Genomic DNA, 26,992 nt, shown 5'->3' with positions numbered 1-26,992 from the left:
TAGGAGGCATGAAAGCTTCCACAATGATGAAAGTTGTGGAAGAATATATGAGGCTAGGTAATGAAATGTAAATTAAATTTAGCTTTGATAAATACAAAGTAGTACATATGAGAAAAAAAACTTTAACTGTATTTCCAAAATTATCAGAAGCATCAGAAAATGCTGCATTGAGAATGGAGAACAGACTTCTCACTGTTTGTACACTTGGGCTTTCGCTAAGTTGCCAGCCATGCTATTCAAGCATGTACGTCATACTTCAGCACTTCCCATTGTACCAATCCTAGCAAGGAGTTACATTGTCTGAGATCTTTATCAAATTACTTAGCTGCTTTTCAGACTTAGAGAAGTAGGTTGTGAGGAAAATTCTATGCTCCTTCTTTTCTTGGAACCAGGCCTACAAGGCTCCTGACGTCAATATGGATTATCAAAAAATGAATAGATTGAAATGAAGATGTTGAATATTTTCTCAAAACAAGTTTCCATCTTTCTGACTTGCTCTTGTTAACTGTAGAAATTTTATGACTAGATGAAAAGCTGCAAGAATTTTTATTCTTGCATTATTTTGCAAATATTCTTCACAGTTTATGATGAATACTGCGTCATGTATTTGCAATGTCATTTAGGTTGATCAATCGAATCTTTGATGTTAAGTAGATCTGTGACGCAGAGGTTCGAGGAACATAAAGCAAACAGATTCAATGTGAAGGTCCTTTCTAACATGAGATGAAATGCGTAGATGTATTGTAAGTTGTGTAATTTAAGAGGAGAAGCGACATCCAAAAGCAAAACCAGAACAAGACAAACCAGGAAGCACAGCATAGCAGTCAATACTCACCTGTTAACTGCAATAAATAGCACACAGAACAGCAGCTGTGTTTTAATATTTAATAAAAATTCGTAATCCCAAATGGCTCATGAAATAGAATTGGCATTACAAAGGAGGATATAACTAGACTTTTGCAGATAATTCACATGCTGTAAGCGATCTTTTCTCAGTGTCTCAGCTTGGTAGAAAATGAAATGAAGATCAGATTTCTGAGATAAGGAGGAAGTGGGGCAAGATGAACATGAATGAAAGGAAATGAACAATAACATTTCCATTAAATACGGTGTTTCTGGTGCTGAACATAAGTCTTATAAACTTCCCTATTTATACTGCCAGCATAATGGAGAACAGCACCCCTTTCCATTTTCTGTGGTGGTCACCAGAGGTGACAAGTCAGGCACCTCTGGTGTTGCATGGGAGGAACGAGGCATTTCTTCTGGACTTGGTGCAGTCTTTTCTTTATGGTATTCTTAGGTCACTCTAAGTAACTTTTCAGAGTGAGAATTTTTCCTTCTTCCTGCATAAGACACACGGAATGGATTAGAACTATAAAACCTTTGTCTTCATGTCATTCATACTATTACATGTTGATATGTATGAGATGTACAGATGTTTTACTTTTTTTTTTTCATGAAATCTTTCATTAAAGGATTGTATGCTGGGATAATATAACTTCCTGCCAAAATGTGGATATGAGACTAGATGCTGAAACACAGAAAATCTCTCATCATATATGGGAAAATAAAAGCATGTTTCTAGTGATTCATTTCTACTGGAAAATATATTCTCAGTTTTAAGTCTTTAAATGTTCACTTGCATTTTTTTGGGTTTTGTTTAAATTGTTGTGGGTCTGAGCCTCGAAAATCAAATATGAGAGAAAAAGGGCATTCCTGAGGTACCTGCATTCTCATTACAACAAAAAATAGAGGAACAGAGGAAAAGTGTTTCTCTTATTGTCTCATCAAGGCATATATATGTCACGATAGGTATGCCTACATGTGAAAAAGGGCAGATGAATACACAGGCCTGTCTCTGCTCCCAGGTAAATATTTATAAATAACTAAATGATTCTCTTAAACTGGAGAAATTAATGATGTCATTCAGCCAGGGATATGGATGGATTGTCCCTCTATGGAAATTACAGGACATCCAAGCCCAGTATCTGCTAGCTCTATAAAATGAAAAATGAGAATATTTTGCTTTCCTCTGAAATATTATGTTTTAATATCTTATATAGAGCTTTCCAGCAATAATTATTACCTTACCTTGAAAGGTAGAATTTTCAGCTTTCCAGTGGATAGCTATGCTTTGTGCTGTCGTGCAGAGTCAAGATATTGGTCTTCAGATATATATTTCTGTATACAGAAATCATATTTTAATTTTCTGGTGAGGATGGATGATGATAGCTAACTTGAAAGAGCAGATTACTTCAGTGCTGTTGGTAGCCTTAGAATCTTGGCTCTTGTCACCTCCCCAAACAGCACGGAGCAACATGTTCTCTAATGATCACTTGATGTAGTCATTTGATGGAGTACCCTACTTGTGCTTATGTCTTCGCAGCCACTACATGGGTTCATCTATCTCTGAGCAGTCTCTGCTGGCTGGATCAAAAAATAATTAGTCCTAGTGAACTTGCATCAGAATCTTGCTTTGAAATAGTGTTTCAGTAACACAGCTAGCAATTTCAGAGTACATGACAGCAGTTAATGATGACACAAATGTCTGGAAAGTTTACTGACACTTATTTGAGTTGATCTGTCTGACTTATTTATGGCTTTCTATCTTGTGGGTAACGTGGTAATCCCAAATGCAAGAACATAAATTTTCATACCGTATTTTAACCTGTGTATGTATTGAAATTTTTGATAATGTTTTCAGTGTCTCAAGTTTGCTCTCCTATTGGAACTAAAATGAAGTATGTAGAGCTTCTTTGTCCAGGATAAGTGAAGTCATTTTAAAGCAAAAAGCGTATAAGGTTAGAGTAACAAATTCAGGCTTTGTATCAAGTGTTGTTTCCTAAGAGTCAAAATAATTCACATTAAAATAATGCTGCAAAGATCGTGTCATGGAAAACATCCTGGTAATTAAACAGTTTGTCTCTGTTGAATGTGCTGGTGAATGCAGTCTTGCAATAGTTATTGTATGCTGTAGAGAAAGTTGACAAGATGATCTAATAGCTTTTCTAACCTCTAGTGTAGTCCTTTGCCTGAAAAGGCAAGTTACACTATTTTTAGAAGTTAACTGTTTTCATAGTTGCCAGCAAACTTGGCAGTGATTTCCATTACCACATAATTTTTAAATTCTACAAATCTGCATTTCTCTTTTGAATTTTAGATACCATTCCAGGGAGACAGTGCATGGCTTCCTACTTCTTTCTTCTTAGGCAGTTTGGTAATGTCCTGATTTACCTTAACTCAGTCAAGGTTAGTATTATTTATTTAGCATTGGTAGTAATGTAATGCATAGAATCACTATGTATGGAATTACACTGCACTGCGTGAAACAGCATGTAAACAGAAAAAGGTACAGAAACACAACAATAACAACAAAAACACATGAACAACAGTGGCACATAGTTGGTCAATACAGCAAATGGATCCAAATGTACAGAAGCAATTTGTAAGGTGGCATTGTGCAGCATGGTGGACATGGTGGTCTCAACACACTTGTAACTTAACCATTATCAGGCTTTTCTGGTGGCATCACAGAAGAGAAGGATAATTAAATGAAGACAATAAAATGATTTATGGATATTTATGAGGCTGGGCAGCATGGAGGAAAAAACATGTTTTTTTTAAAGGTTTATCAAATGAGTGATGGAGATAATTTTCACTAGTTAAGGACTGATGACGTGAGTATGATAAACAAGAATATGTAAGGAAGATAAGACAGGAAGGACCCCGGAAGTAATAAAGCTTATATGTTATAGAGAAAATGGTCACTGAAGAGCTAAGATAGTGTGGTATTACCAATACCAAAGTAGTGAACTAAGAATGTTATTTTTACAGAAGTAATCTGAGTGGTACGCTGCAGGCAACGTTGCATTTTTCAAAGTGAAAGGAGGTGTTTGCAGTTACCATAATGCAGCATTATCAGATCACCTGTATGCAATGGATATAAATAGTTATAACTTACAGAAAGAGTCTTAGAGTCATAGAATGGTTTGGATTGGAAGAGACCTTAAAAATTGTTTAGTTCCACCTCCCCTGCCATGGGCAGGAACATGTTCCACTAGACCAGGCTGCCCAAAGCCCCATCCAGCCTGGCCTTGAATGCCTCCAGGGATGGGGCATCCACAGCTTTTCTGGGCAACCTGTTCCAGTGCCTTACCACCCTTATCGTAAAGAATTTATTCCTAATAACTAATCTAAATCTACCCTTTTTTAGTTTAAAACCATTATTCCTTGTCCTATCACTATACTCTTGGAGCCCCTCTCCTGTTTCTTGTAGGCCTCCTTAAGGAAGGCTGCAATGAGGTCTCCTCGGAGCCTTCTCTTCTCCAGGCTGAATAACCCCAACTCTCTCTCAGTCTGTCTTCATAGGAGAGGTTCTCCAGCCCCTTGATCATCTTTGTGACCCTCCTCTGGATTTGTTCTAATACTTCCATGTTCTTCTTGTGCTGGCCCCAGAGCTGAATGCAGTACTCTGGGTGGGGTCTCACAAGGGCAGAGTAGAGGAGAAGAATCACCTCCCTTGACCTGCTGGCCACACTTCTGTTGATGCAGCCCAGGATGCAGCTGGCTTTCTGAGCTGCAAGTGGACATCGCTGGCTCATGTTGAGCTTCTTATCAGCCAACACCCCCAGGTCGTGCTCCTCAGAGCTATTCCCAATCCCTTCTCTGCTCAGCCTGTATTTGTGCTTGGGGATTGCCCCAGCCCAGGTGCAGGACCTTGCACTTGACCTTCTTGAACTTCATGAGGTTTGCACAGGCCCGCCTCTAAGGCCTGCCCAGGTCCCTCTGGATGGCATTCCTTCCCTCCAGTGTGTCGACCGCACCACACAGCTTGGTGTCATTGGCAGACTTGCTGAGGGTGCACTCAATCCCACTGTCCATGTCACTGACAAAGATCTTAAACAGTACTGGTCCCAATACCAACCCCTAAGGAACAGTACTCATTACTGATCTCCACTTGGACATCGAGCTGTTGACTGCAACTCTTCGAGTGTGACCGTCCAACCAGATCCTTGCTCACCAAATGGTCCATCCATCAAATCCACATCTCTCCCATCTAGAGACAAGGATATAATAGGGGACAGTGTGAAATGCTTTGCACAAGTCCAGGTAGGTGATGCTAGTTGCTCTTACTCTATCCACCAGTTCTGTAACCCTGTCATGGAAGGCCACCAGATTTGTCAGGCATGATCTGCCCTTAGAGAAGCCATGTTGGCTGTCATAAATTATTCATCAATTCTTCATCATTATTCATCATGTCATCATTATTTACCATATGCCTTAGCATCGTTTCCAGGACAATCTGCTCCATGATCGACGATCATGAGATACTCACTTATAAATGAGATGTGAGGACCCAGAGAAAGACTGGAGTCTTATTATGGGATTATGTGATTGCCATTTTGTTGCAGTGCAGTAGTAAGAAATAGAGTAGTAAGAACTCTCTATTTGGTAGGAAGAAGAATGAGAATATAAAAAGAAACAATTAGGGAGATGCACTAGGTGAGAGAATTATGATGTTCTAAGGAGGGTGAGACCTAAAGAAAAAACATGTGGTTATGCTGGAGCCAAAAGCAGCTGATGGGTGAAGAATGGCAAAGGTGTGATGTTTTTAAACGTTTGGGAAGAGGCCGTGAAAAAATCCCAAATGGTTATAGCCATTGGAATGGCTCCACTATGGTAGAATGAAGAGATAGATACCCTGAGTATGTGTGTGTAATTGGAGAACAGGAGCACTAGAAACTAGCAGTGAGATTTGTTTTGCCTAACTTAAGCCATCTAACAGTCAGACTTAAAACTGATCCTCTGGTCCCAGTTTATAGTCAATGTGGACAGATGTTAATTTCCAGACGAGAATTCATCCTGTGTATTTCTTACACTTATCTTAAAGGGAATGAGTCACTCCACAGAAATGCCCAGCTCTTTCCATTTGCTTTAAGAAGTTCTTAAACAACTAGTTCTAACCTGAAAAGGCTAAAGTTATATGAGATTAATCACCACCTCCAAGGTATATGGGAAAGCTAAGAAATCAGAAAGAGAATAGTAGCATCTTGGGAGGCAAATGGAGTCATCATTAGTACTGGAAAATAAGGCATAGTTAGTGTTTGTAAAGGAAAAAGTTAGAAGTGAACAAGACGCTAACCAGAAATTAAGAGGGTAAAAGTGGGCAATGGGTTGATCAGAGGATAGGACAAAGTCATGAGATAAGAGAAGTGCAACAGGGAGGGGATTAGGTGAGACAATTTGTGAGGGTATAAAGGAAAATGTTGTAGGAAAGGTTTGAAAGAAAATCTGAAAGGAAAAAGAAGAGCACAGAATACTCGCTGTTACTTCATAATATGTTAGTAAGATTCCTTGAAGAGGGAAATACAGATCTAATGTTTAAAAACTGCTGGGAGGGAGGCAGAAATAGTGACAGACACAGGTATGCAAACTTTCATTCCTGCTATATTTATCAACTAGAAGGAGTGTTTATTCTATGTTAGATGTGAGAGAAAATATTTTATTATGTGTGCATAATATATATCTGTGCAACATAAAAAGGTTGCAGTTTTGCCGAAACAGTCAGTAAGGCTCTATCAGAATGTGCCTGCATTGCAGAGCCAAATTATGGTGACATAGATGATCTTACTTCTGGCACTTCCAAATTTGTCTGTGTTTTCTCGTGGGGCTTTAGTGTTCTTTTAATTGTAGCATTAGGTGTTATCACTATACTAGGAAACACCTTGTTGTATTTTATTGTTTTGCCGGTCTTTTGCTAATGGTGACCGATTTCAGAAATTGGTAGAGAAGGTCTTAAGCTTGATGTTGTTCAGTGATTTTGGAGATCAACAGGAAATTATGGCTGACAGTACAGAAAGCAGTACAGGTAGATAGGTAAGAAGAAAAATGGGGGAAGTTCTGTGTTAAGCTGGAAGTGTTCAAGCAAAATGTGTTTTAGTATAGCCAAATGGAAGGCTTAGTTTCTTGGTTACTATTGTGTGAATTCTCCAGCAGTCAGGGATTGAGATGTAGATACTTCAGACACAGTGTAAAACAACCATCTTTTAGGCCTGGATAGAATTGGAGCCAGGAGCTGGACTCAATGATCAATGACTTGTGGGTCCCTTCCAAGATGGGATAGTGAGGACAAGGGCTATTTGACTGCTTCGTCTTTTGATCAGGGGTATTTGTTTGTTTATTTTTGTTTTAAATTAGCTGTTTTGCTGCAAGTATGTATCATTACAGTTGCACATTTATTACATATATATATGTGGATCTCTGCTTGCAAACTGAACTCCTCCGCTCATAACAGCAGTTTGCCAAAATCAATCAGCAGAAAAGAATAATGCACAACAACAGTCTGTTTATATTCCACATACAGGAAAGCAATGTTGTACATGCCTTCCATACTCAAAGATGCATTTCTGTTACATAAATTGTCAGAGGGTGGGATGTACTGTTAGGGGGCTCTTTCACAGACCACCTTTTAGAAAGCCACAGGCATGCAGGTATGTAGGTATGTATGATCTGCTTTTCCCATATCTTTGATCTGCTATCCAGGTTAATTCATTGTTACATATTTTCCAGGATAACATAACAGAGTTTGAAGTATTTACAGAAGGAAGTAACTAGGGAAGAAACCAAGAGCAAAACTTAAATGCAGCTAAGATGTTTAAAATAAAGACAATTTAAGAAACATTGTCTATATATATGTATGTATGTAATCATACACATACATATATGTTTACTGAAGCTAACAATGACTGTCAGATTTAGGAGTGTCAGCATACTAACATATTGTGTAAACTTGATTTCAGGAATTTGCTTGACTGCACATTGCTTACCACAGCATGGTACCAGCTGCAAATTATAAGCAGTGTTTAGATCAACCAGGTGATGCCATTCAGTAATACTTTGCATATAGCAGGTCAACCTAATAGCCGCTTGATTTCTGAGACTTGTTTTACACTAGAGAGATTTTGTGTGTTAATGACTGTAGTCTTTTGCTTCTACGATATTTAACGCTCAAATTCTGCATATATACGTCTTCAGCACTCACCTATTTTGACCCATTTTTAGGCAAAGTTTTTTTTTTTTTTTTTTGTTGTTGTTTTAAATAATTCCCTTAGTTTTCACAGCTGTAATGTGAATGCATTTATAAGGATGAAACAAAATACTAAGCTAAGTAAAGTGAGTTCAATATAAAAATGATTGATGCATTTCATTCCATGGTGGTTTACTTTTATTTGAAATACTGGACACTCCTTCCTGCAATACAGAAAGAAAGGTGATTCAGACAATTATTAGAAATTGAAATACTGTCTTAAGAGATAAGTTATAAGACATAAGTTATATGTCTTAAGTTATATTTGCTATAGAGAAAGTAAAAAAAAGTGATATAAAATGAGGATTAGAATAAATGAGAGTTTTGAAACCTCCATTTGTATTATGAGAGACTGAAAACAAGATATGGCTTGCTGGAATTGCAGTAAATTCACAACATCTTTCATAAGAAAATGAATTTTGTCCCTCAGAACACAGTTGGTTTATGAAACTCATTGTCATATTTCATCTCCAAGGTTGCAAGTTTGGAACATTTTATAGATTGTATCTAGCAAGCTGCAAAATGATCAAGCTTAAGTAAAATTCCTTAATTTCGTGGAGGCGTTTATAAATATTGGTACTTTGAGACACAATGCAGTTGATAAAGAGCAGAGACTAGGGACAAACATTTTCTGCCTACTAGTGCTTTTCCTTTTGAGGTAGTTGGTCCTCACCATTTTCTAGCTAAGAGTAGCCACTAGTCAAATTTAGCTAGGTCACTTCTCCTCTTCGTGTCACAGGGATGCAAGTCGTTCTTCCTGTACCATTTTAAAGGCAAGGTTCAGGTGACATTATAGTAACCTTTGTGTTTCATTGGCAGAAACCAACTTCAGTAGAATCTCTGCAGCTCTTTAAGTAGAGCTGTGCACTCTGTAAAGATAGTTGCATGATACTCTCTTAGGAAACACCACCTTCATCCATGATTGATTAAAACTGCTGTAGGCATGAGAATGTCTCAAAGGACACCTTATTATAAATGTATTGCCAGCTGCCCTGAGGGTGACATTATAACACTGAGGATCATCTGAGAAGACAAGCTAATTCAAGCTCAGCTGAGGTCTGGCCACAACGAATGCTTCATTGTTCAACTGGGTATCTGAGTGACTCATTGAAATGGATGTCACTCAGAGCACAGTTAGTTTTATGGAAAGATTGAAGACCAGTAAAAAGACCACAAAAGGGTGAAGTCCAGGCATATCATTTGTCAAGAAAAAAAAAAAAAGAAAAAAAAAAGAGACAAAACATCTAGCTGTCCTGAATGTGTTTTACTAGGAGCAACACGGGTTCATTTCTACCACTCTTGTTTTTGCAGCAGTTCTGGTCTCTGGCACTACTACAGCCAGGATAGAATGACAGTTTTGAGTTTGGTTGCTGACAGAGCTTCTTTTCAGTTTTAATTCAAAAATACAATGAGGCGTATTTGAACAGAAGGAACTATTCATGCAGTAAAACTAGCATCTTGCTTACCAGCTTTGCTTAACCTGAGACTTGTGCTGATTCATACAAAACTATCATTGAGGAAGAATACAGTAAAGTGTTGTAATTCTCATATGGTGAAACCAGTTAACCCACCCTAAGGGTACTGAAATGTTTTCACAAATGGAGCTGGAGATTTCCCGCAACTAGTTCATCCTCATGCTTTCACACAGCTTGTTGTATTTGCCAGCTCTTTTGCACCTCAGCATAGACTATTTAGGTGAAACCTAGACATTTGGCAAATGTTGGCAACCCTTCTCCTCTCAAGGCACTAGCTTAACTTAAATATGTGGGTGGACTGGGTCCATATCCTTTGCAACTGCCTGTGACAGGTAAGGGAGGAGGTTCCTCAAGCGTCTCTACATAATGAAAGAAGATGAGAGCCCTAGCAAAGGATCTTGCCCCTTGCTTTCCATATCTTTTACACAGTCCCAACTGTGCTTTTTACCTTCTCCTAACTCTTAATGAGGGAACAAAACAAAAGTTATCTAAAAACTGATCTTCCTAACATAAGTTTTCTTTCTCTTAGTGTTTTTCTTTATATAACACAGATATTTGTCCACACACTTTGCTGTTATGTACCCAGGAAAGCTTTTCTTGCAGTAACTATGGACAGTGGACAAACAGCGTTGATTTTTTTCATGAGTTCTTCCATAAACCCTGCACCTCTGCTGCTGGGCAGGGAACCTCAGTCCCATTCACACTTACACTTCTTGTTGTGGTATCACATTCTAGTTTACCTGTACTAGCTCTATCAGTGCAGTAGTGTGGTGACAGTGGTGAATGTAGGATATGTGTGGCATTGAGTTGTTTTGAGTTGTACTTTAATGTGGGCATCTGACCATGATCAAAAGTATGTTATTTGGGTCAACCCAAACAACAGGCCAATCTGCATCTAAAGCTTTATTTCCTACTTTGGCCCATGCTGCATTTCAGAAGATATTCAGCCAGACCAACATGATCTATCATTAACCAGGTGTGCCCTGTATAACATATTATGGGAGAGAAAAACCTAGTGTTGCACTAAGGGAAGGGTGCCTGTAAGCAAGACTTGAGTTTAAGGAAGCACTATTACAAGGTGTGTTCCTGTACTGCAGCTCCACCTCCATCCAGTGCACGTATCACATAACCAGATCCACAGGATCTCTTGTTGAACTTTGAGAAGTCTTGGAGAAGCAAACTGTTCATCTCCTTAAGCCATTAGAGGCTCAGCTGCCTATTTACCACCCTAGTGGTGAAGTGTTTGGGAGGTGAAAGAGACCATGGCAGCACAGCATGTCTTCACATGCACAGAGTGAAAATTACACCTATAAAAGCCACCACTGCAATTTAGAGCTTGGAGCATTCTCCAGATCTCTCATGGTTAACACTGTGGAATGTTCCAGCTGTGTTTGTAGTTATGAATGTAGAGAAAGGCAGTCCATAATTTTCTACCCACTGTTTATAAATGTCGTATGTTCATAATGTGGGTTTTTCTTTTTCCTTCCTGTTGTCTTGGTTGTTGTTGACTTAGATTTAGTGGATGGGGGGGAGGACAGTGTTATTTTTAATGTTATTATGCCATTGGAGGTTGGATTTTATTTTTTGTTCCTTCTGTGTGGCTTTTTTTCCAGAGTTATTTCTACAATGATGACACTTTTAACTTCAACTACGCCCAAGCCAAAGCTGCCATGGGCAATTTTAGTGAAGCTGAAGAGGTATGTATTTACTTTCTTTAAAAAGCAACAATGGAAATGTTTCCCACATACTCCCCTATTTCCTTCCTTTTCTCTCTCTCTCTACATCTTCATGTTGGTTGAAAATAAGCTGGTTCTGCTGGACTTTCCTAGAGGAACTGAAACTCACAGTGAGCACTGTTTAGAAAAGATTATCTTGCTAATCTTGTAATATGAGGTATATGGGGAGTCATGCCGCTTGTGGTGCGTCACAAGAGTGCTTTGCAGCTCACTCTAATTGATCAAAGAATGCCTTCTTAATCAGATTTCCTATGCTTTGTCTAGGATCCGAGGCAGTCCTATTGTTCAGATTGACTAAAGTATGCTGAATAAAAGACACTTAATAGTTAAGAGCTGCTAGGTATCCCTAGAAATTTATGTTTAAAAAACAACAACAAAAAAAAAACACACCACCACCACAACAAAAACCCCACATTTTCTTCCTTTGGGAGATGTGGGAGGAGAAGAGGAAGTGCTCACTATCTTATTCAGCAGCATCCAGATGCAGCTGGAAGAGATTAACTTCTACACACAGCATTTTTTGTGTCTATGCGCAGTAGAAACTTAATTACAACTAAAATATGCAGAAGCAAATAGCTATTATGAAGATGGAAGCAACATTTTCCACAAGGCTATCAGAAGACAGACCATAAAAAATACATGTAGTCTGAAGTGAATCATATAGATTTTTTTTTCCCCAGTTTTTCCTTTCTTTCTATTTTATTTATTTTTTTTCAACTCTTTGGGTCCCTGGACAACAGATGTCTTCTCCTTCTCCATGCTTTTTTTCCAACACACACACCCTTAATTTCTGTGACCTGAAGTTGCATCTTTCTTTAAGAAAAATATCCCACACTATCAAGCAAAATGGATATATATTTCAATTCACCTAGTTTATTTTAGGTAGCTCAATGAAAATGCAGGTGAGTATCTTTTGAAACTATGCAGCAGACTATGCTGAAACCTCAGACTTCATAAAAATGATAATGCTGTAAGACTTCAGCTGCAGCCTAGCAATAAAGAAACACAAAGCTGTAAACTGCTGTTAATCCACATTTGTCCTATTTTTCTTCTTACAAATAATTCTGTACAATCTTACATTATGTAGCTGATGTATTTAAATAACTGAATTGTGTAATTAAATCGATTAGCATGTCCTAGCATCTAATCTCTGACTGTGATGACACTTTCATATAAAGATTACCCCTTCCCCATCATCTCATAAACTTGTAAATTAAATCTACATATAGCACTTTATATACATAACTCCTTAAACAGTTTACCTCCCTGGCATAATAAAATCAAACCTATAACAAATTGCTATTCACAGTGATGCTTTTTTTAATTATTATTATTAATGTTAGCAGTGTTTAATCAATAAAAATGTCAGTAATTTGTGGAACTCACTGTTCCAGTACATACATCAGGAATACATAAAGGTATTTTGATTTTTTTTGCCAGAAGCATCCTAGTATAGTTACAGATATACCGACAATGAGGCATAAGTAACTTTTTTCTGCATATAAAGCCAGAGTACACTTTAAGAAGTCTAGCTTCCCCCCCCACCACCACCACATCCCTTTCAATGTAGAATGTAACAAACCTGTGTTTGTACAGTTAGTTAGAAAAGACTGATTGTTTAGACTCAGAAGCCTACTGAAACTGGAACGCTAATAAATGGCTTACTGCTCACCTAAAATGATCTCTGACATGTATAAGGAGGAAAGGCTCTTATATATATAGTGAAACTTCTGGTATTTCAGGATGATGCTAATTTAATTGCTTGCTAAACAAACATGTTCCAAATAGCTTTTCCCACAGGCCCAGTGTTCCTTTGTGCTGTTTGTGTTGCACGGCCGCCCACTGGCACTTGTTCAGAGCAGGCCGCACCCTCCGCACAGCTTGGCATTCTGAAGCTGCACAAGTCCCCTGATAAGCATTGCAGCGTTTGAGACCTCCACCTACCCAACATAGCAATATGCCCCTGCACTACACTTCCATTTCTGACCTCTTTTCATGAAGCAGTTTTTTGTGTGGCTTAAGCCTTACCTGCACGTTGAAACGAGGCAGGTCTGCCTTCTATTTGTTTAAAAGTACATGCAAATATAATCTTTTATTTTCCTTCTTCCTGCAGGTGTTCCTTTTGATCCAGAGTGAGAAGATAAAGAATGATTTTGTTTACCTTAGCTGGCTAGCTCGCTGCTGTGAGTCACTTTACTCTCAATATTGCAGAATACAGATCCTCCTCTATTGCATCAGTCTTGGCAATCCACTCTCCTAATTGAATTTAATGTTGTAGGTGGATTCAGAACTACGAAAGTGAAAAGCTGATTGCACTAGTTACAGTGTGGGTGGTTATTGCACCTTTCAAACGTCTGGCTTCACTAAGCAATTACTGCTTCAGTGCAGTGCTGTTACGGTTCTGTCAACGCAGCTTTGTCCTAACCAATGAACCTTTTTCTTCTCAATTGTCTACTCAATTGTATGAGTGAAGATTTTCTGTCTTAAAAGATAGGGTTACAAACCTAGAATGTTCAGAGTAAAACACCAAATAGAAGGAGTGATGCTGGGTCAGGCCCAAGGGTCTGTCTGATTCCCAGAGTGGCCAGTGTCAGATGTCTAAGGAAGAGAACCACCAGGCAAGCATATGTGGTATTTTTCATTGTACTGTGTTATACTTTGCATTGTCCAAACTCCAGTGCCCAAGGAATTAACTTTATAATTTTCGGTATGTTTTTTTTCTTCCATAAACTTTTCCGCTCCTCTCTTGACCAAAGTAAATTTTTGATATGCTTAATGCTCTATAGCAATTTTATTCAATATTTCTGAACCAGTTTTTAAAGCATTGCAGAGTACACCTCAGTACAGATACATCTACAGCATCACATGCAAAATAGCATGGAGGCAGGCTTTTTCTAATGACTCCAGCCTGAGACTTCCTAGGCTTTGTTTTCCTTACAGCATCTCAATACAAAAATGTTCTCTTATCATAAACAATTTTGAGTAGTTGTGCTTGGAATGTAAATATGTACATTTCAAGGCATTATGCCATATTGCAGATGTGGGTAACATCTCTAACGTGGTCTTCCCAGACAGGCATATAACACTTACAGATGCCTACCTATGATTCTATTTTAGGATATGCCAGTTTGTTTGTTTCATTAAAAATCATTTCATCATTTCATGTCTGGTTATTTTTAATGTTTTGTATGTGACTTTTTCATAGGAGTACTCCCATTGCAAAGGGAATTGATGCTTGTTCGGTAGACAAGTGTTCATCCTTTTGATTTTGTGCTATAGTAGTTCTTTGACATACATCTGGGAGTGCAGAACTCTTTGAAGGTGCTAACTTTTATAGAAGAGGTAGAATTAAAACCATGGTATCAATTTAAAAATTTTTACCAATTTCATAAGAGTTGCTATTTATTCTCAGGTGTGCCTTTCACCATTCTGAATTCCTACTGAAGTTTCAGTAGGGATGCTGTATTCTTATCTGTCTTAAGATTTTGATTTCTCACTCCAAACAGCTGCTAGAATTCTTTGCAGAAGCAACTGTTCATTGATGAGTACAGTGATCTTTTAGTGTCGAGTATGTAAATTACTATTAGATTCTTCTGGATAAAAACTGCAGTGGAAGTTACAAAGTGTTTTAATACATTTATATCAGAGTATGATTAGGTATTGAGTCATAAACAATTCAATCCTGAAATATTTCCAAAGGGCAAAAAGCACCAGAGATGCATCTTAGACAGTGTTTTTTGTTTAATCCTGTTGTACTACTTGTATCAAATTCTTCCTTAAGAGAAGGTAAAAAGCCATTGAATTACCACGGTAGTCCATTTCTCTAGATAGATGGGTTTATATATGGAAATGAAGACCTGGCTGTTTTTTGTTGTGAATGTTATCCAGAGCTGATGAAAGAAAAATCTAATTTGATGTCTTACAGCTTTCTAAATGAGAAGTGCCTATAAATACTGTGATTTTATCTTACGTGTTTATTATTGATGATTGCCGCCTATTCTTCAGAAAATCAATTTTTAGAATTATTTATATGCAGATGTTCTAGTAGAATTTCTGCTAGCTGAGATAGAAGATTCAGATTCTTTTATTTTTCATTGTGTATTAACAGTGATGTTTAAAGGCACTGAAAATTTCCAGTCAAAAAAGGAAATTTAAAACTAGCACAAAATCTCAGGAATTTGGACACTTTTTTCTAGCAGATGCATAATGACACACTTTGTTATGCTTGTAGGCTGTACAGGCATTTTTTTTCCAGCACTCCTTTGGTTTGCTATAAATCATGGGAACTGAATGTTTAGATTGGAGTGGGCACCAATTATTAAAAACCTTATTTCAGTGCCAATTAAAATCTTTCTATAAGAACGCAATCCTAAATCTCACCATCTAAATAGATTGCCCCAATTCATTGTCCTGCTTGAAATACCTTCTCTAATGCTTTACACTCTGTTCCTTATTCACATCTGAAATCATGCGATTTGTGCTTATTGCTGTATCTTTGAAATATGAAGTGAGATGTAAACTCCATAATTATTCTTCCTGACATTGGTGTTCTCTGATGAATTGCTGTTATCACTAGAAAGGCAAACGATAAGGATGAGTTTCCCTTCCCAACCTCATGCACAGGGTGAGGCATGCATTTACATTGAGCAAAGAGATTCAGAAACATCTATTCCATCTTCCATTGAGTATTGTATGTGGCATATTCTTTTTATGATCCCAGCTTTTTGTTGTTACTGCAGATATTATGAATAAGAAACCACAGTTGGCCTGGAAGCTCTATCTGAAGATGGAGACCTCAGGGGAGTCCTTTAACCTTTTGCAGCTCATTGCAAATGATTGCTACAAAGTGAGTCTTCTCTTTAATAATTTAAAAAAAAAAAAAAAAAAAAAAAGAGTTGGACCGGATGATTTCTTATGTCCCTTCCAACCAGGGCTTTTCCATGATCGTGTGATTTAGAGCTTGGTGTATAGCATGTTAATTCCCTGATGGCATTAACGGCCATTTTTTTATACTTCACATCTTTGTCATCACTATTGAAGATGCAATTGTTGTGCACTTCCAGTTGCACAACAGGGGCATGGTTATTAATGCAGATAGGTTGGCAAACATTTTAACCTACAGGCCTTCTTGATAGGCAGCCCACTGATCAAAATACTGGCAAATTACTGCATGCTTGAGCTATTGATAACAAGAATGACAGTTTAGTTTACAACTCGTGATTCATTGTTGATAGACAAGAAACTTAAAAAAGAAATCTAGCATAGATTCAGAGAGGCAACTCATGCTGCATTTTTTTTTTCTGGGACAGTGTTATTTTTTCCTTAAAGCTTGTCATGACAATTGGATATTCTTTTTTGTTAATGATAAGGAAATGGAAAGAGATTTTCCACAACCAGCATTCTGTCTGCCCAACTAGGGCAAAAGAGACACAGTATATGCATGTAGTCATTAGGAATTAAACTACTCAGTAAAAATGGTGGCCTACCTGTCTACAGCTGGATCCATGCTAACACATTACAGTTCTTTTGAACTGTTTTTAGAGGGGACTTGAAAGAGATGAGGTTAGACTAAGCAATCTAACATTTTTAAAAATGAAGCTAAACAAGCCAACGTCCACTTTAGCAGGAATGTTTTGAACATTTTAGAACAAGTTAAAATATATGCTACCTCACTTGTACTAAGCTTCTAGATCATGTTTACTAGTTCCAGTGCTCCATACTAATATACTACTGGCCCACCTCCAAATTCTAGTTTATACAAAGCTGTGTTAGTAAGTGAAGAGATCTTGGGAAGCTGAATGCAATTCTGCCTCAACTCCTAGCATCTAATTCTTCAGATTGTGCCTATACACATGCGACTTAGCTCAGATTCAACTTTGATGCTGTTCTGCAAACCATGTAAAAGAAAACATGTAAGCTTTATCCACAGGATGGATATAGAGACATATAAAGACCAACAGGTTTGAGAGGAGTGTAAATGCAGGAAGAAGAAAAATTGATTGCCCTATACAAAGAGCACTGCTGTGCAAGGTGTCAGTAGACAGTAACAGGATGCTCTATCAGGCATCTTCTCTACCATCTACCAGGAAGATTGCACTGTTTTGGGACCTAGCAAAGTAGCAGCGCAGTGACAGGAGAAAAAGGATGTTGTTTGGAAAAATCATCAGGGTGAGACACAGATCATCCACGCTTCAGAATGTATTCACCAGAGCTGGTTGTATCAGAAAGTGGACTGAAGTTATTTGGGGAGCCACCATTTCATATTTAATTTTAATTAAATATAAAATGTAAAAGACATTATAATTTTGTGATTGTGAAAACAGAATAGTTCATTGCTTTAAGAAGGCAGATCTGAGAGGAGCAGAACACAGATAATAGGTATCAACTTGATGAAACTGCTTCAGTGAAGACTCCTAATTTAAGTGAATACACAAGAACTAACATCTATTAGGATAGGCTTATTAGAGATACATTAACAAAACTTGCCATCATAGAGGAATGATACTAAACTGAGTCCTATTCAAAACCTCCCAATGCTTCTCAGTTCAGCTAAGCTCTCCAAAGAGCAACAATACCTGCATACTAAAGAACACAACTGTAAATCAGAAAATCTACCTTATGATTTCAAAAGTATTCTAAAACAGAGGGGATTATTTCAAGTATTCCATCCACCATCCCACACTAAAAGTCTTTTTGCTCAAGCAAGTGGATATTCCCTCTGGTATTTCCCCTGGCTGCAATTTGTGAAAGAGAGTTGACAGTCAGAACTTGTGTAAAATCTGTCTCCAGGCCATTTTAAGTCACATTTATATCAGTTGATTACTTTGCCTAAATTATTCTCGAAACTATATTGCACGCTACAGGAGAAGCAGCTCCACACTTTGGATTTATCTAGAGCTTTTAAAAACTGCACTGACAGGACAAAATTTTTCTATTTATGTCTACATATGGCCATAGATGACCAAGAAATTTCATTTCAAAGGCTAACAAAGTATGTATAATTAATGCAGTGTTAGAACTTGTCTTTCTATGCTACCAGCTGCTTCTGCCTTTCCCATGAAATGGCAACGTCTGCATTGGTTGAGTCTATGCAGCATTCTCCAGTTGCTTCTGAAATACATTATATTAGAGGGCTGCAGACCACACTATAGCTGTAACTTAAGGTAATCATGCTAGGCTTCATTCAACAGAATGCTGACTGAATGTTAATAGAGCATAGCTAATAGCTATCAGAGAGTAGGTGTAGCTGGATGTGCCATTTCTGTCTATTCTGATAGAAGTTGTTTGATGAGAAAGCTGGCATGCAGGACTTCTGGCTAATCCCTTGCTTCTTTGACATGAAATAGGCCACCCGATCCATATAGGGAGCAGTACATGTTTTAAGGTGAAGCAATTCCTGCTTTTATGTGAGACAGAAAGAGGACATTAAATTGGTATCTGCTTAATGGACCTAAATCAGATGCCAGTTTGGAGACATCAATATTTAAGTTACTTCTTCTTAGCTGAGATGTCTGTTCATACTGACCACCTTTATTCCCATTCAATTAAGTCACCTGTGGTTAACATCACCATGCATGTGAAGAAAATGGAGCTACTCTGCAGTACCTATACTTCTCTGAGTAATGTATCCAAATGTAACTCCCACAGCCTATCCTTTTTTATTGTCAGATGCAGGCTTCCAGCTACCAAAGGATAGGAGGTTGTGTTCAGTCTACCTTCTGTGTGCTCTTCTGGGAAGATGCTAGACACAAACAACATTGCTACTTGGGCTTGCCCAACTGAAGAACATTCACAGTCATAGATAAGGTCCACATGAGTTATAATGTCACTCCCTTCCTACTGACTATTATCAAACATCTTGTTTCTTGTTCCCATTTACAAGTAGAGTACCTACAGCAGAAAAAAAATAGGGTATACAGTCAATTTTCCTATGCTTAGGAAAATTTCAGGTTATAGAGTCACTGAATCATAATTTGTACTGTACTGAAAGTACACTGAGATATAAAATTTAGCTCTGAATTAAACCCAAAAGACATCCAAATACACCTTTGCGACCAACTCTAGATGAGGAAAACTGGTTCAGTTTTAAAATGTTTGGACTAGTTTGAGTTGATATTGTATCAAGGACTTTGGTTGGTATGACTGTACATAGAGCAACTCAAACTTTAAAAGTTAATGCTGTTGGGGAGGAGAAAAAAAGAAGTAAAGGTAGGAAAGATGTTCTGTTAACTTTTGTTAAATGTATATGATCAAAACAAGAACAGTGCTATCATAACCAATTAATAGAAGTTCACTATGCAGTTTGTCTATAATACCTTCAAAGACGTGTAGCAATAATGTCATAATACTACCTTTTTCGCTACGTCTGTGCTTGTTCTGTGTCACTTTCTGCCAGCAGAAAAACATGAAAGTAAATGTATGTTGCTTCTATGACTGAATGCTGATTGCAGAAAACGGAACTCAGAATTTTTCATCCCCTTCTGAAAGATAGTCATAGAGTCGGGAATACGTAATATTTCTCTTCCTATGCAGATGCGTCAGTTTTACTATGCAGCCAAAGCATTTGATGTTCTGGAGAGACTGGACAGTAATCCTGAATACTGGGAAGGCAAGAGAGGTGCTTGTGTTGGTGTCTTTCAAATGATCTTAGCTGGTCGAGAAGCAAAGTGAGTATTCTTTGTTGTATCTGAATTTATTTTATGTTTTTCCTATTTCCAGTTAGCTGTAAACTAGAATCTTAGCTTTGAGAGTCAGTATTCTCATCTAGTTCTTCACTGACCTGTTGGTGAACAGAAACTCTGGCCAGTGGTTCCTTATGCGGTATTCAATTTGAAACGCATCTTCCACATCAACAGTTACAGAATATGTGGTAGAGAGTATCTTATCAGTGAATGCTCTGAATTGTAGGCAACCAAAATATATTGGTTGTGCTACGAGGAAGAGCTAAGTTATAAATGCAGTATGTTTGTATCCTGAGGGAAAAGACCGCATTTCATGTTGATGGCCTAAGAATGGAAAACTGTCCCATGACATTTTAAGGTTCATAGAACAGAAATAAGTAAGTGTTTGCTCAGCACTTGAGGAAGGACATGGTTTCTCTAAATAATGAATAGGTGAGAGACTGCTAAAATTTGCTTTCTGAAAACTGTCTGTGTCAGTCAAAGATATGTATTGATGAAAGCTTAAAGGAAATGATCTTTTACTGATAATTTTGGTTTTGGCTCATTAAATTGAATGGGAGAATGAGAGAGAGTAGTGAGGTTGTATTTAAGAACTGTTCTCTCGTGAATATTCTGCTGTGATGCCAGATGGCCATTCTCCCCTGACCAAAGCTGCTATTTCGTACATGACTGGAAGGTGTGTATCTTGGCTTCTGTACGTTCCTTGTATTCCCTTCTCTGCTGGAATAATCTCATTAACTACAACACCCTTCAAGTGTCCTTTTGGCAAGTACTGCAGTAGAAGCAGTAAAATATACATAGCTTGCCTGTTCTACATTATGCATGCAAGTTCTTGCTGTAAAGTAGCTAGCAGACTGCAGGTTCATACTGGTTTATCCTATTGGTAATGTTTGTTTCCATGCTACTTCTTTATTTGTAAGGTATAAGATGCTTTGGCAGCATTAAACTAGATGTTGCCCTACTGCAGACTAGCAAGTACTGTAACAGAAAAACAGTATTTTGTTTTGTTCTGGGGAACTCTTTTGCAAGAGTAAGGATTTACATATAAATGCATACATAGGCACACACACACAATTCCAAATTAAGTAGTTACATTTTGCCGATTTTTACTCTTAGTTTCTCTACCTGTTCCAATGCATATAAGACCTTTTCCCCCCCTTGGATCTAAACTATTGTGCATTTTTACTTATTTGTGCTCCACAGATGAATGGACCTCTCTGTCTAGGAACCATGTTTTGCAAAATAGTTTGGATGTGAGTGCTTCTTTATTGTATCAGTTGGTTCTCACATGCATTTAAATCTTTGCTTTTCATATTTGTAGAGGTACTCTACGGGAAGTACTGCATCTTCTGAGAAGCACCGGCAATTCTCAAGTAGAATACATTATTCGCATTATGAAAAAATGGGCCAAGGAGAACCGAGTTTCTGTCTAGGCCAGTGTCCTAAAATGAACTGTGTCGATTACCGTTTTGTTTGTAGCTGTAAGATGTGGGTCTTGGTTTCTCCTGTGCGTTCTGGGTACTTCCTTCTTTGCCGGACTTTAGGACATCAAGCATGTTAACCCAGCTGAGTAATGGTGTAGTTCAGTGAAACTGCAAAACATTCAGCAATTACTTTTTTTCATTAAAGTATGATTGGTATTTTTTTCTGGTGTACCAATCTCTATTTCCTCATTCTAAGTTTCTCAACTTTTTAGTAGTAATTCCAGCAGTCCACAAAGCAAAGTGTTCTGCAGATGTTCCCCAGATTTCCCTGCACAAAGTGACTGGAGTGCATTGTGGTTTTTGAAAAGTAGGTCTTCTGACCTCTGGAGAAGAATAATTTGTTAAATGACTGAGACGAGTCTACTGCAGCAAGTGATGGAATGTGGCAAGTAGAAAGCATGACTGTGACAACCAAAATAGGATATCTAATAACACATAAAGAATTAACATATATTACCTGCCTGGGGTAAAATACAAACTGTATTTTGAGCACTGTCTCCTTCTGGATAAATCTCAGCAACTAAAAACTTCTCTTTTATTTTTGTCTGTAAGGATTGTTTTCTCTCTTACTATTAATTCTGAAGATGAGAGTTAATCAATGCCAAATGCCAAGATTCAGAATGACTTACTTGCTTTCTAGGTTAGTAACAAAGCATCTTTTTCAGAGCATGGAGGTTTGACTGACTGGATTGTTCCATCTTGCTTTGAGATTTGACTCAAAACTCAAAATTCAACACTAAAAACATTTATCTATGTTACTGTAATTCATGTGAGTAATCCCTTTAGTTTCACAGTCTGATGGATAAAGGAACTGTTTAAAATCATTTTCTTCAGCTTTTGCCACCCTAGTTACAAATATATTTATTATCCTTTTGGAGATAATTACTCTCATGTGCTCTAAGGAGAGCAGTTAGGAAACACACAATTCTAAAAGAAGGTAACAGTTGTAACATAGAAATGTATTATATTGTTTGCAGTGAAAAACATTTGTATTTTTTTGTAAAAACAAAATTTGCAATTTGTAAATTTGTAAAATACTTCTGAAGTATTTTTGTATCAAGGGAGTAGTTTGAATACAATATTCTCTTCTGTCTGTGCTTTAATTAAAGCTTTTAATTGAATCTGCAGTTGAATGTTGGTCTGTGTTGCTTCATGCTGAAGGAATTGAAATAGTATATTTATTTTGCTGTGGAAAAGGGGTAAATCTATGACTCTTAAATGTTTGTTCAGTAATTATTCAAAGGCAAGCCAGTGGCCTTGGTCCTGATTTTAAGATGGTTTGAAGCTGAAAATAAGGAGACTGAGTGTATATGTTCCATATACACTTTTCTGCCATATAACATGTCCGTGTTTTTTTACTGTCTTAAGCAAAAAATGTGGGTAGCATTATTCAGATACTTGGAAGCACACTGGTAGTTGTGGCTATTTGCATTTACGTAAAACCTAGAAAACTGATAAGCAACAGTAATTAAGGCATTCAGCAGGGGTAGTGGCAACAATACACTGATTCAAAAGAGAAGGTGCGAAAGGAGCATTACGTATTTTCATTGAAAGCAGTTATGAAACACATTTCTCTTGAAAAAGGCATTTTTCTCTTCCCTCCCAGTTTAATTAACTTGGAAACAGATCAGGAATACTGCTGTAAGTCTTAGTACAAAGCTTCAAAAAATCATGTTGGTGGCTTTGTAGCAGATGTTAAATGTTTCTAATTACTCCCTTTATTGAAATTTAACCTGCAGGAGAGCTGCAGAGCAGCTCCAGATCCATTGCAGACCATTTTAAATGTTGGATGAATCTTCTGAAGTAAGTGTGATGGCATTACAGCACATGGGCTTGGGGACTAACTTTAAATTCTTTGTTCATGACCGGTGAAAAAGTTTTTGAAAATGTCACCTTTGTTCACTGTAGTCACAAAGTCATTTAATACACGAATGTGGTTTTTAACACAGTGCATTTTATTGACTGATAATATTTATAATTTAAGGCATGAAGAACTGCGGACTGCAGGGTTTTGTCTTGTGCAATGATGAAATAAAAGATATGTTACATATTGTCCAACTATTTAGAGTCTTGGTAATAAAACAGATAGGTAAGTACTATTAAAATGCAGGAGAAAAGTCCTGAAATAGTGGTGTTTAATTTACCTTTGAATTGTGTTCAAATAACATCTTTCACTATTTAATCTGAAATAATATTTAAATAATAAAAGTGTGATAGAAATTGCCTTAGCTGATGCAGAAAGGGAATAAAATATTTCTAAAGCTGTTTGTCAGGTAGTTAGCAGAGCTTTATCCCTGGCCTTTTCCGTATTTCCCCATGCTGTAGGAATTTAAGGAGCTGTAGTAATCTAAATAGGGAGGAAGATGTGGAGAAAAACTGTAACAACAAAGGGACTTACATAGAACAAGCAGGCAGTGAAGAATATTTGTGCAGAGTCAGGGAAACTGCTAAGTTTATTGGGTCACTAATAAGTGAATATAAAACTGAAAACGGCAGTATTTCAGGTAATATAATGAAAGAGAGACTAAGGCAAAAAGAAATTGCTGCATCACTAGAATTATAAAGAAGAGTATGGGAAACACAGCTATTTCTTTATACCCTGAATAAGTATCTAAATCTGGAAAATAGTACACAGAGAGTGCACAGAAGGTACTGTGTTAGCAGTCATATCTAAAGAGTAACAGCTAGAGAAAGCCAAAACCAAAACACTGTGTAACTGCTTTTAGTTGGGCGCTGATCCATTCCTGGTGATTACCTTAAGTTTAGTAATATCTCAACAACATTTGTGCCAGTAATATCCATGTGACTTATACTACAGGGATATACATTTATCCTTTCTACCGCTGCAAGCAAGTTCCAGGATAAAATCCACTTTGACCAGCATCTGAACTGATACAATATAGCAGCAACCCTCTTGGATTAATTCTGGAATCTAGCATATAATTTCTAAATGCAGCAGCAGCTGGATCCAAGTAATGTACTAATCTGGATGTGGCAAAATCAGTGTGAAACAAAAGTAATCTCCTGTTCCAACTTTGACCATGCACTTAGCAGGCATTTAGGTGTATGTGGTGCCTTCAGCTTGAAGATCTCTCATTGAATTTTGTAAGAAAGTTGTCTGAGGTTGAATAAGGAGCTTGGCCATTAGATAGTATGATGGAAAACAGGTAAGTGTATAGTTGTTGTTATGTGTAGTTTCACTAGATGGGAGCTATACATGCAATGAAGAAAACACCTGTTTTTTTGCTTTTTGGCTTATTCTTTAAACAAGTATTTCCTCTGTTATCTCCAGAAATAATATCCAGTCACCCCTTTTTCACTTTCATTTCCAGACTTCCTTCCCCACATTTTATCTGTTCATATGATCCCTGATTAAGTAGATAACTACATGAAAGCATCACTGGTAACTATTAAAATCAAGCCTTCAGTGGACTACTAGATAATCTGGTCTGACCCTACATACTGCAAGGTGGTAGATTTCATCTGCTAATCTTTGTATTGAATCCAAAAACTTGGCTTTCCATAAAAATATTTGCCAGAAACGCTTAAAAGGTAGGTAATGAAAGATCCATTTGTTCAAATTCATAAATCACCTTTGCTCTTTTAAAAATTGTAGCATAATTCTAAACTCATTTTATTTGGCCTCATTTTCTATTATTTTCTTCTTCTAGTGTTCATGTCTGCCATGTTAAATAGTCATTAAAGACTGGCGTTCTTTTTTTTATTTCTTTTTCCCTCTTGAGGTATAAAATGCGACCCAGCCAACTCTATATCAAAAAGAACATCTCTTGTAAGGATATTTTTCAGCCTGGAAAGCTGGCAATCAGTTTGTCAACAGATATATTTTTTTTAATGTGGCTGTGTAGCACTGAGGGTAATTAATCACTGTATGTGACACTGGAATATGTTCCTCCATACTGCCACTCACTATTCTCCTACATGTGTACTCAGAAGACTGTATTCACATTTTTTGCCATATTATCACAGAGGGAGCTCACATTAAATTGCTTCTCAACTGTGACATGACATCTAGAGTTTTTCCAGAACTATTATTTTCCAGGATACGTTCTACCCTTTTGAAGAATCAGCCTACCTTTAGCTCTATGAAAAAATGTATTTTGTTTGAATGGTATCAGATTTCCAGCTTATGCACATCACTGCATGCAACTATTTTAGCCTCATTCATTACTAATCCGCTTCTCTGCAACCTTTTATTAGTGCTGTTTTACATTTATATCTGAATGATCGAGGGATATGCTGAATCATGAATTCTTCCAGGACCCTACTAAGGTAAACCCCCACAACATTCTGTTAATGACTGACAGCTACTTTTCACCATTTGTCATTCTCCACTCATTTAATGTGTGCCTTACTAATGCTGTTACACTTCTCTTTTAAATCAGTAATACGACATTAGAAATGTACGTATTGCATTTGTATAACTGCTGCACAGCTAAACTTGTAGAAGATCCATGTCATCAGAGTCAAGTACATTCCCATTTATTCTTTATTACATCAATTTTACGGCATCCCAGACAGATTATTGGAGATGGAGTCCCATTGTTTAAAGCTGCTTGCAAAATTTTAAAGGTATTACTACTTTCCTTTCTACTCAGATCGCATTTAGAAGCCACCCACCAAAAGCTTACTTTTGAGTTTGTTGGTTTTAAACTTCTATTTCATTTACAACAGATAAAGTGTATTGGTTTATACTTGACATCTCTGGGCAACGATCAAGTCCCAGATTCCTTACAGAACTTGCTTAATTGATAAATTACACTAGCATCTATTTATGGATTTAAAAATAAAAGTCTACGTTTAGTAAAAGCTTTGATTTTTAAGAAAACTGGGTTTATTTTTCAAATTAAAAGAGAACTTCTGTTTCAATTCATACTTAGACTCTATTGTGCCTAACTGCCCCACACTGTGTTATCTTTAAGGTAATTAAAAATAACAGATGTGGTAAAGTTAGTATGGCCTTTAAAATGTTTTTACAACTAGATCTTCAGGAACCTGCAACTTAATGTATTTCTTATCAAAGTAGCTTATGGGATAGATTGTAGCACTTCTCAGATATAGATAAATCAAACTGTGGGATAGTACCTATGCTGTCATCTCTGAATTGCACTTTTATGGACCTAGAAATTGTATGCCTTCTTTGGAGTCCTCAAACTGCACTTTAAGCTGGCCCTTAACTAGGGTAGAGTGATGAGCCTCAGAATTCAAAATCTGTTCCTTGATCACGGTAATCGACTTTCAAGTGGTCAGTTCTGTGAAAAACAACACATAACAATGCAGTATTATATAGCACACAATATCATTTTATTAATACATACAATAACGTAGAGATGGCTTATGTTATGTAGAAAAGAACCAGGCTTCAAATCTAACAGTTGCATTCCACATTGCAATACTACAGCTTTAATTTTATTGGCTGATTCTGTGCTTCTTAATAATGATGGGGTCATTATGCATGTCTGCTCCAAAGCTACTAGTAATCTTTTCCTTGTCTCTCATCGGCGGGTGTGCA

General features: G+C 37.3%; 1 protein-coding gene and 1 long non-coding RNA gene across 3 annotated transcripts in view; one reads left to right on the top strand and one right to left on the bottom strand.

Annotated features, from left to right (window-relative positions):
• The window catches only part of TTC26 (tetratricopeptide repeat domain 26), a 49,039-nt gene extending 26,450 nt beyond the window's left edge, over positions 1 to 22,589 (top strand). Inside the window, exons 13-18 of the mRNA XM_035338384.1 lie at positions 3,161 to 3,249; positions 11,175 to 11,258; positions 13,411 to 13,480; positions 16,037 to 16,143; positions 19,830 to 19,963; positions 21,300 to 22,589. Coding sequence (XP_035194275.1) covers positions 3,161 to 3,249; positions 11,175 to 11,258; positions 13,411 to 13,480; positions 16,037 to 16,143; positions 19,830 to 19,963; positions 21,300 to 21,411 — 596 coding nt within the window. The 3' untranslated portion in view covers positions 21,412 to 22,589. The remainder of the gene's footprint in view (positions 1 to 3,160; positions 3,250 to 11,174; positions 11,259 to 13,410; positions 13,481 to 16,036; positions 16,144 to 19,829; positions 19,964 to 21,299) is intronic.
• Positions 872 to 13,451, bottom strand: LOC118173640. Of its 2 annotated transcripts, none has more exons than XR_004754323.1 (3): positions 13,326 to 13,451; positions 2,092 to 2,181; positions 872 to 1,343 (listed from the first exon to the last, which is right to left on the bottom strand). It is a non-coding gene; the product is annotated as an uncharacterized LOC118173640 (long non-coding RNA). The 2 variants fall into 2 exon arrangements; XR_004754322.1 differs by having other exon boundaries at positions 2,092 to 2,427; positions 13,326 to 13,440.
• Positions 22,590 to 26,992: the final 4,403 nt, after the last annotated feature.

The sequence above is a fragment of the Oxyura jamaicensis genome, chromosome 1 (assembly GCF_011077185.1).
Source record: "Oxyura jamaicensis isolate SHBP4307 breed ruddy duck chromosome 1, BPBGC_Ojam_1.0, whole genome shotgun sequence".
Classification (NCBI taxonomy): domain Eukaryota; kingdom Metazoa; phylum Chordata; class Aves; order Anseriformes; family Anatidae; genus Oxyura; species Oxyura jamaicensis.
This window is presented reverse-complemented; position numbering and strand designations above follow the sequence as displayed.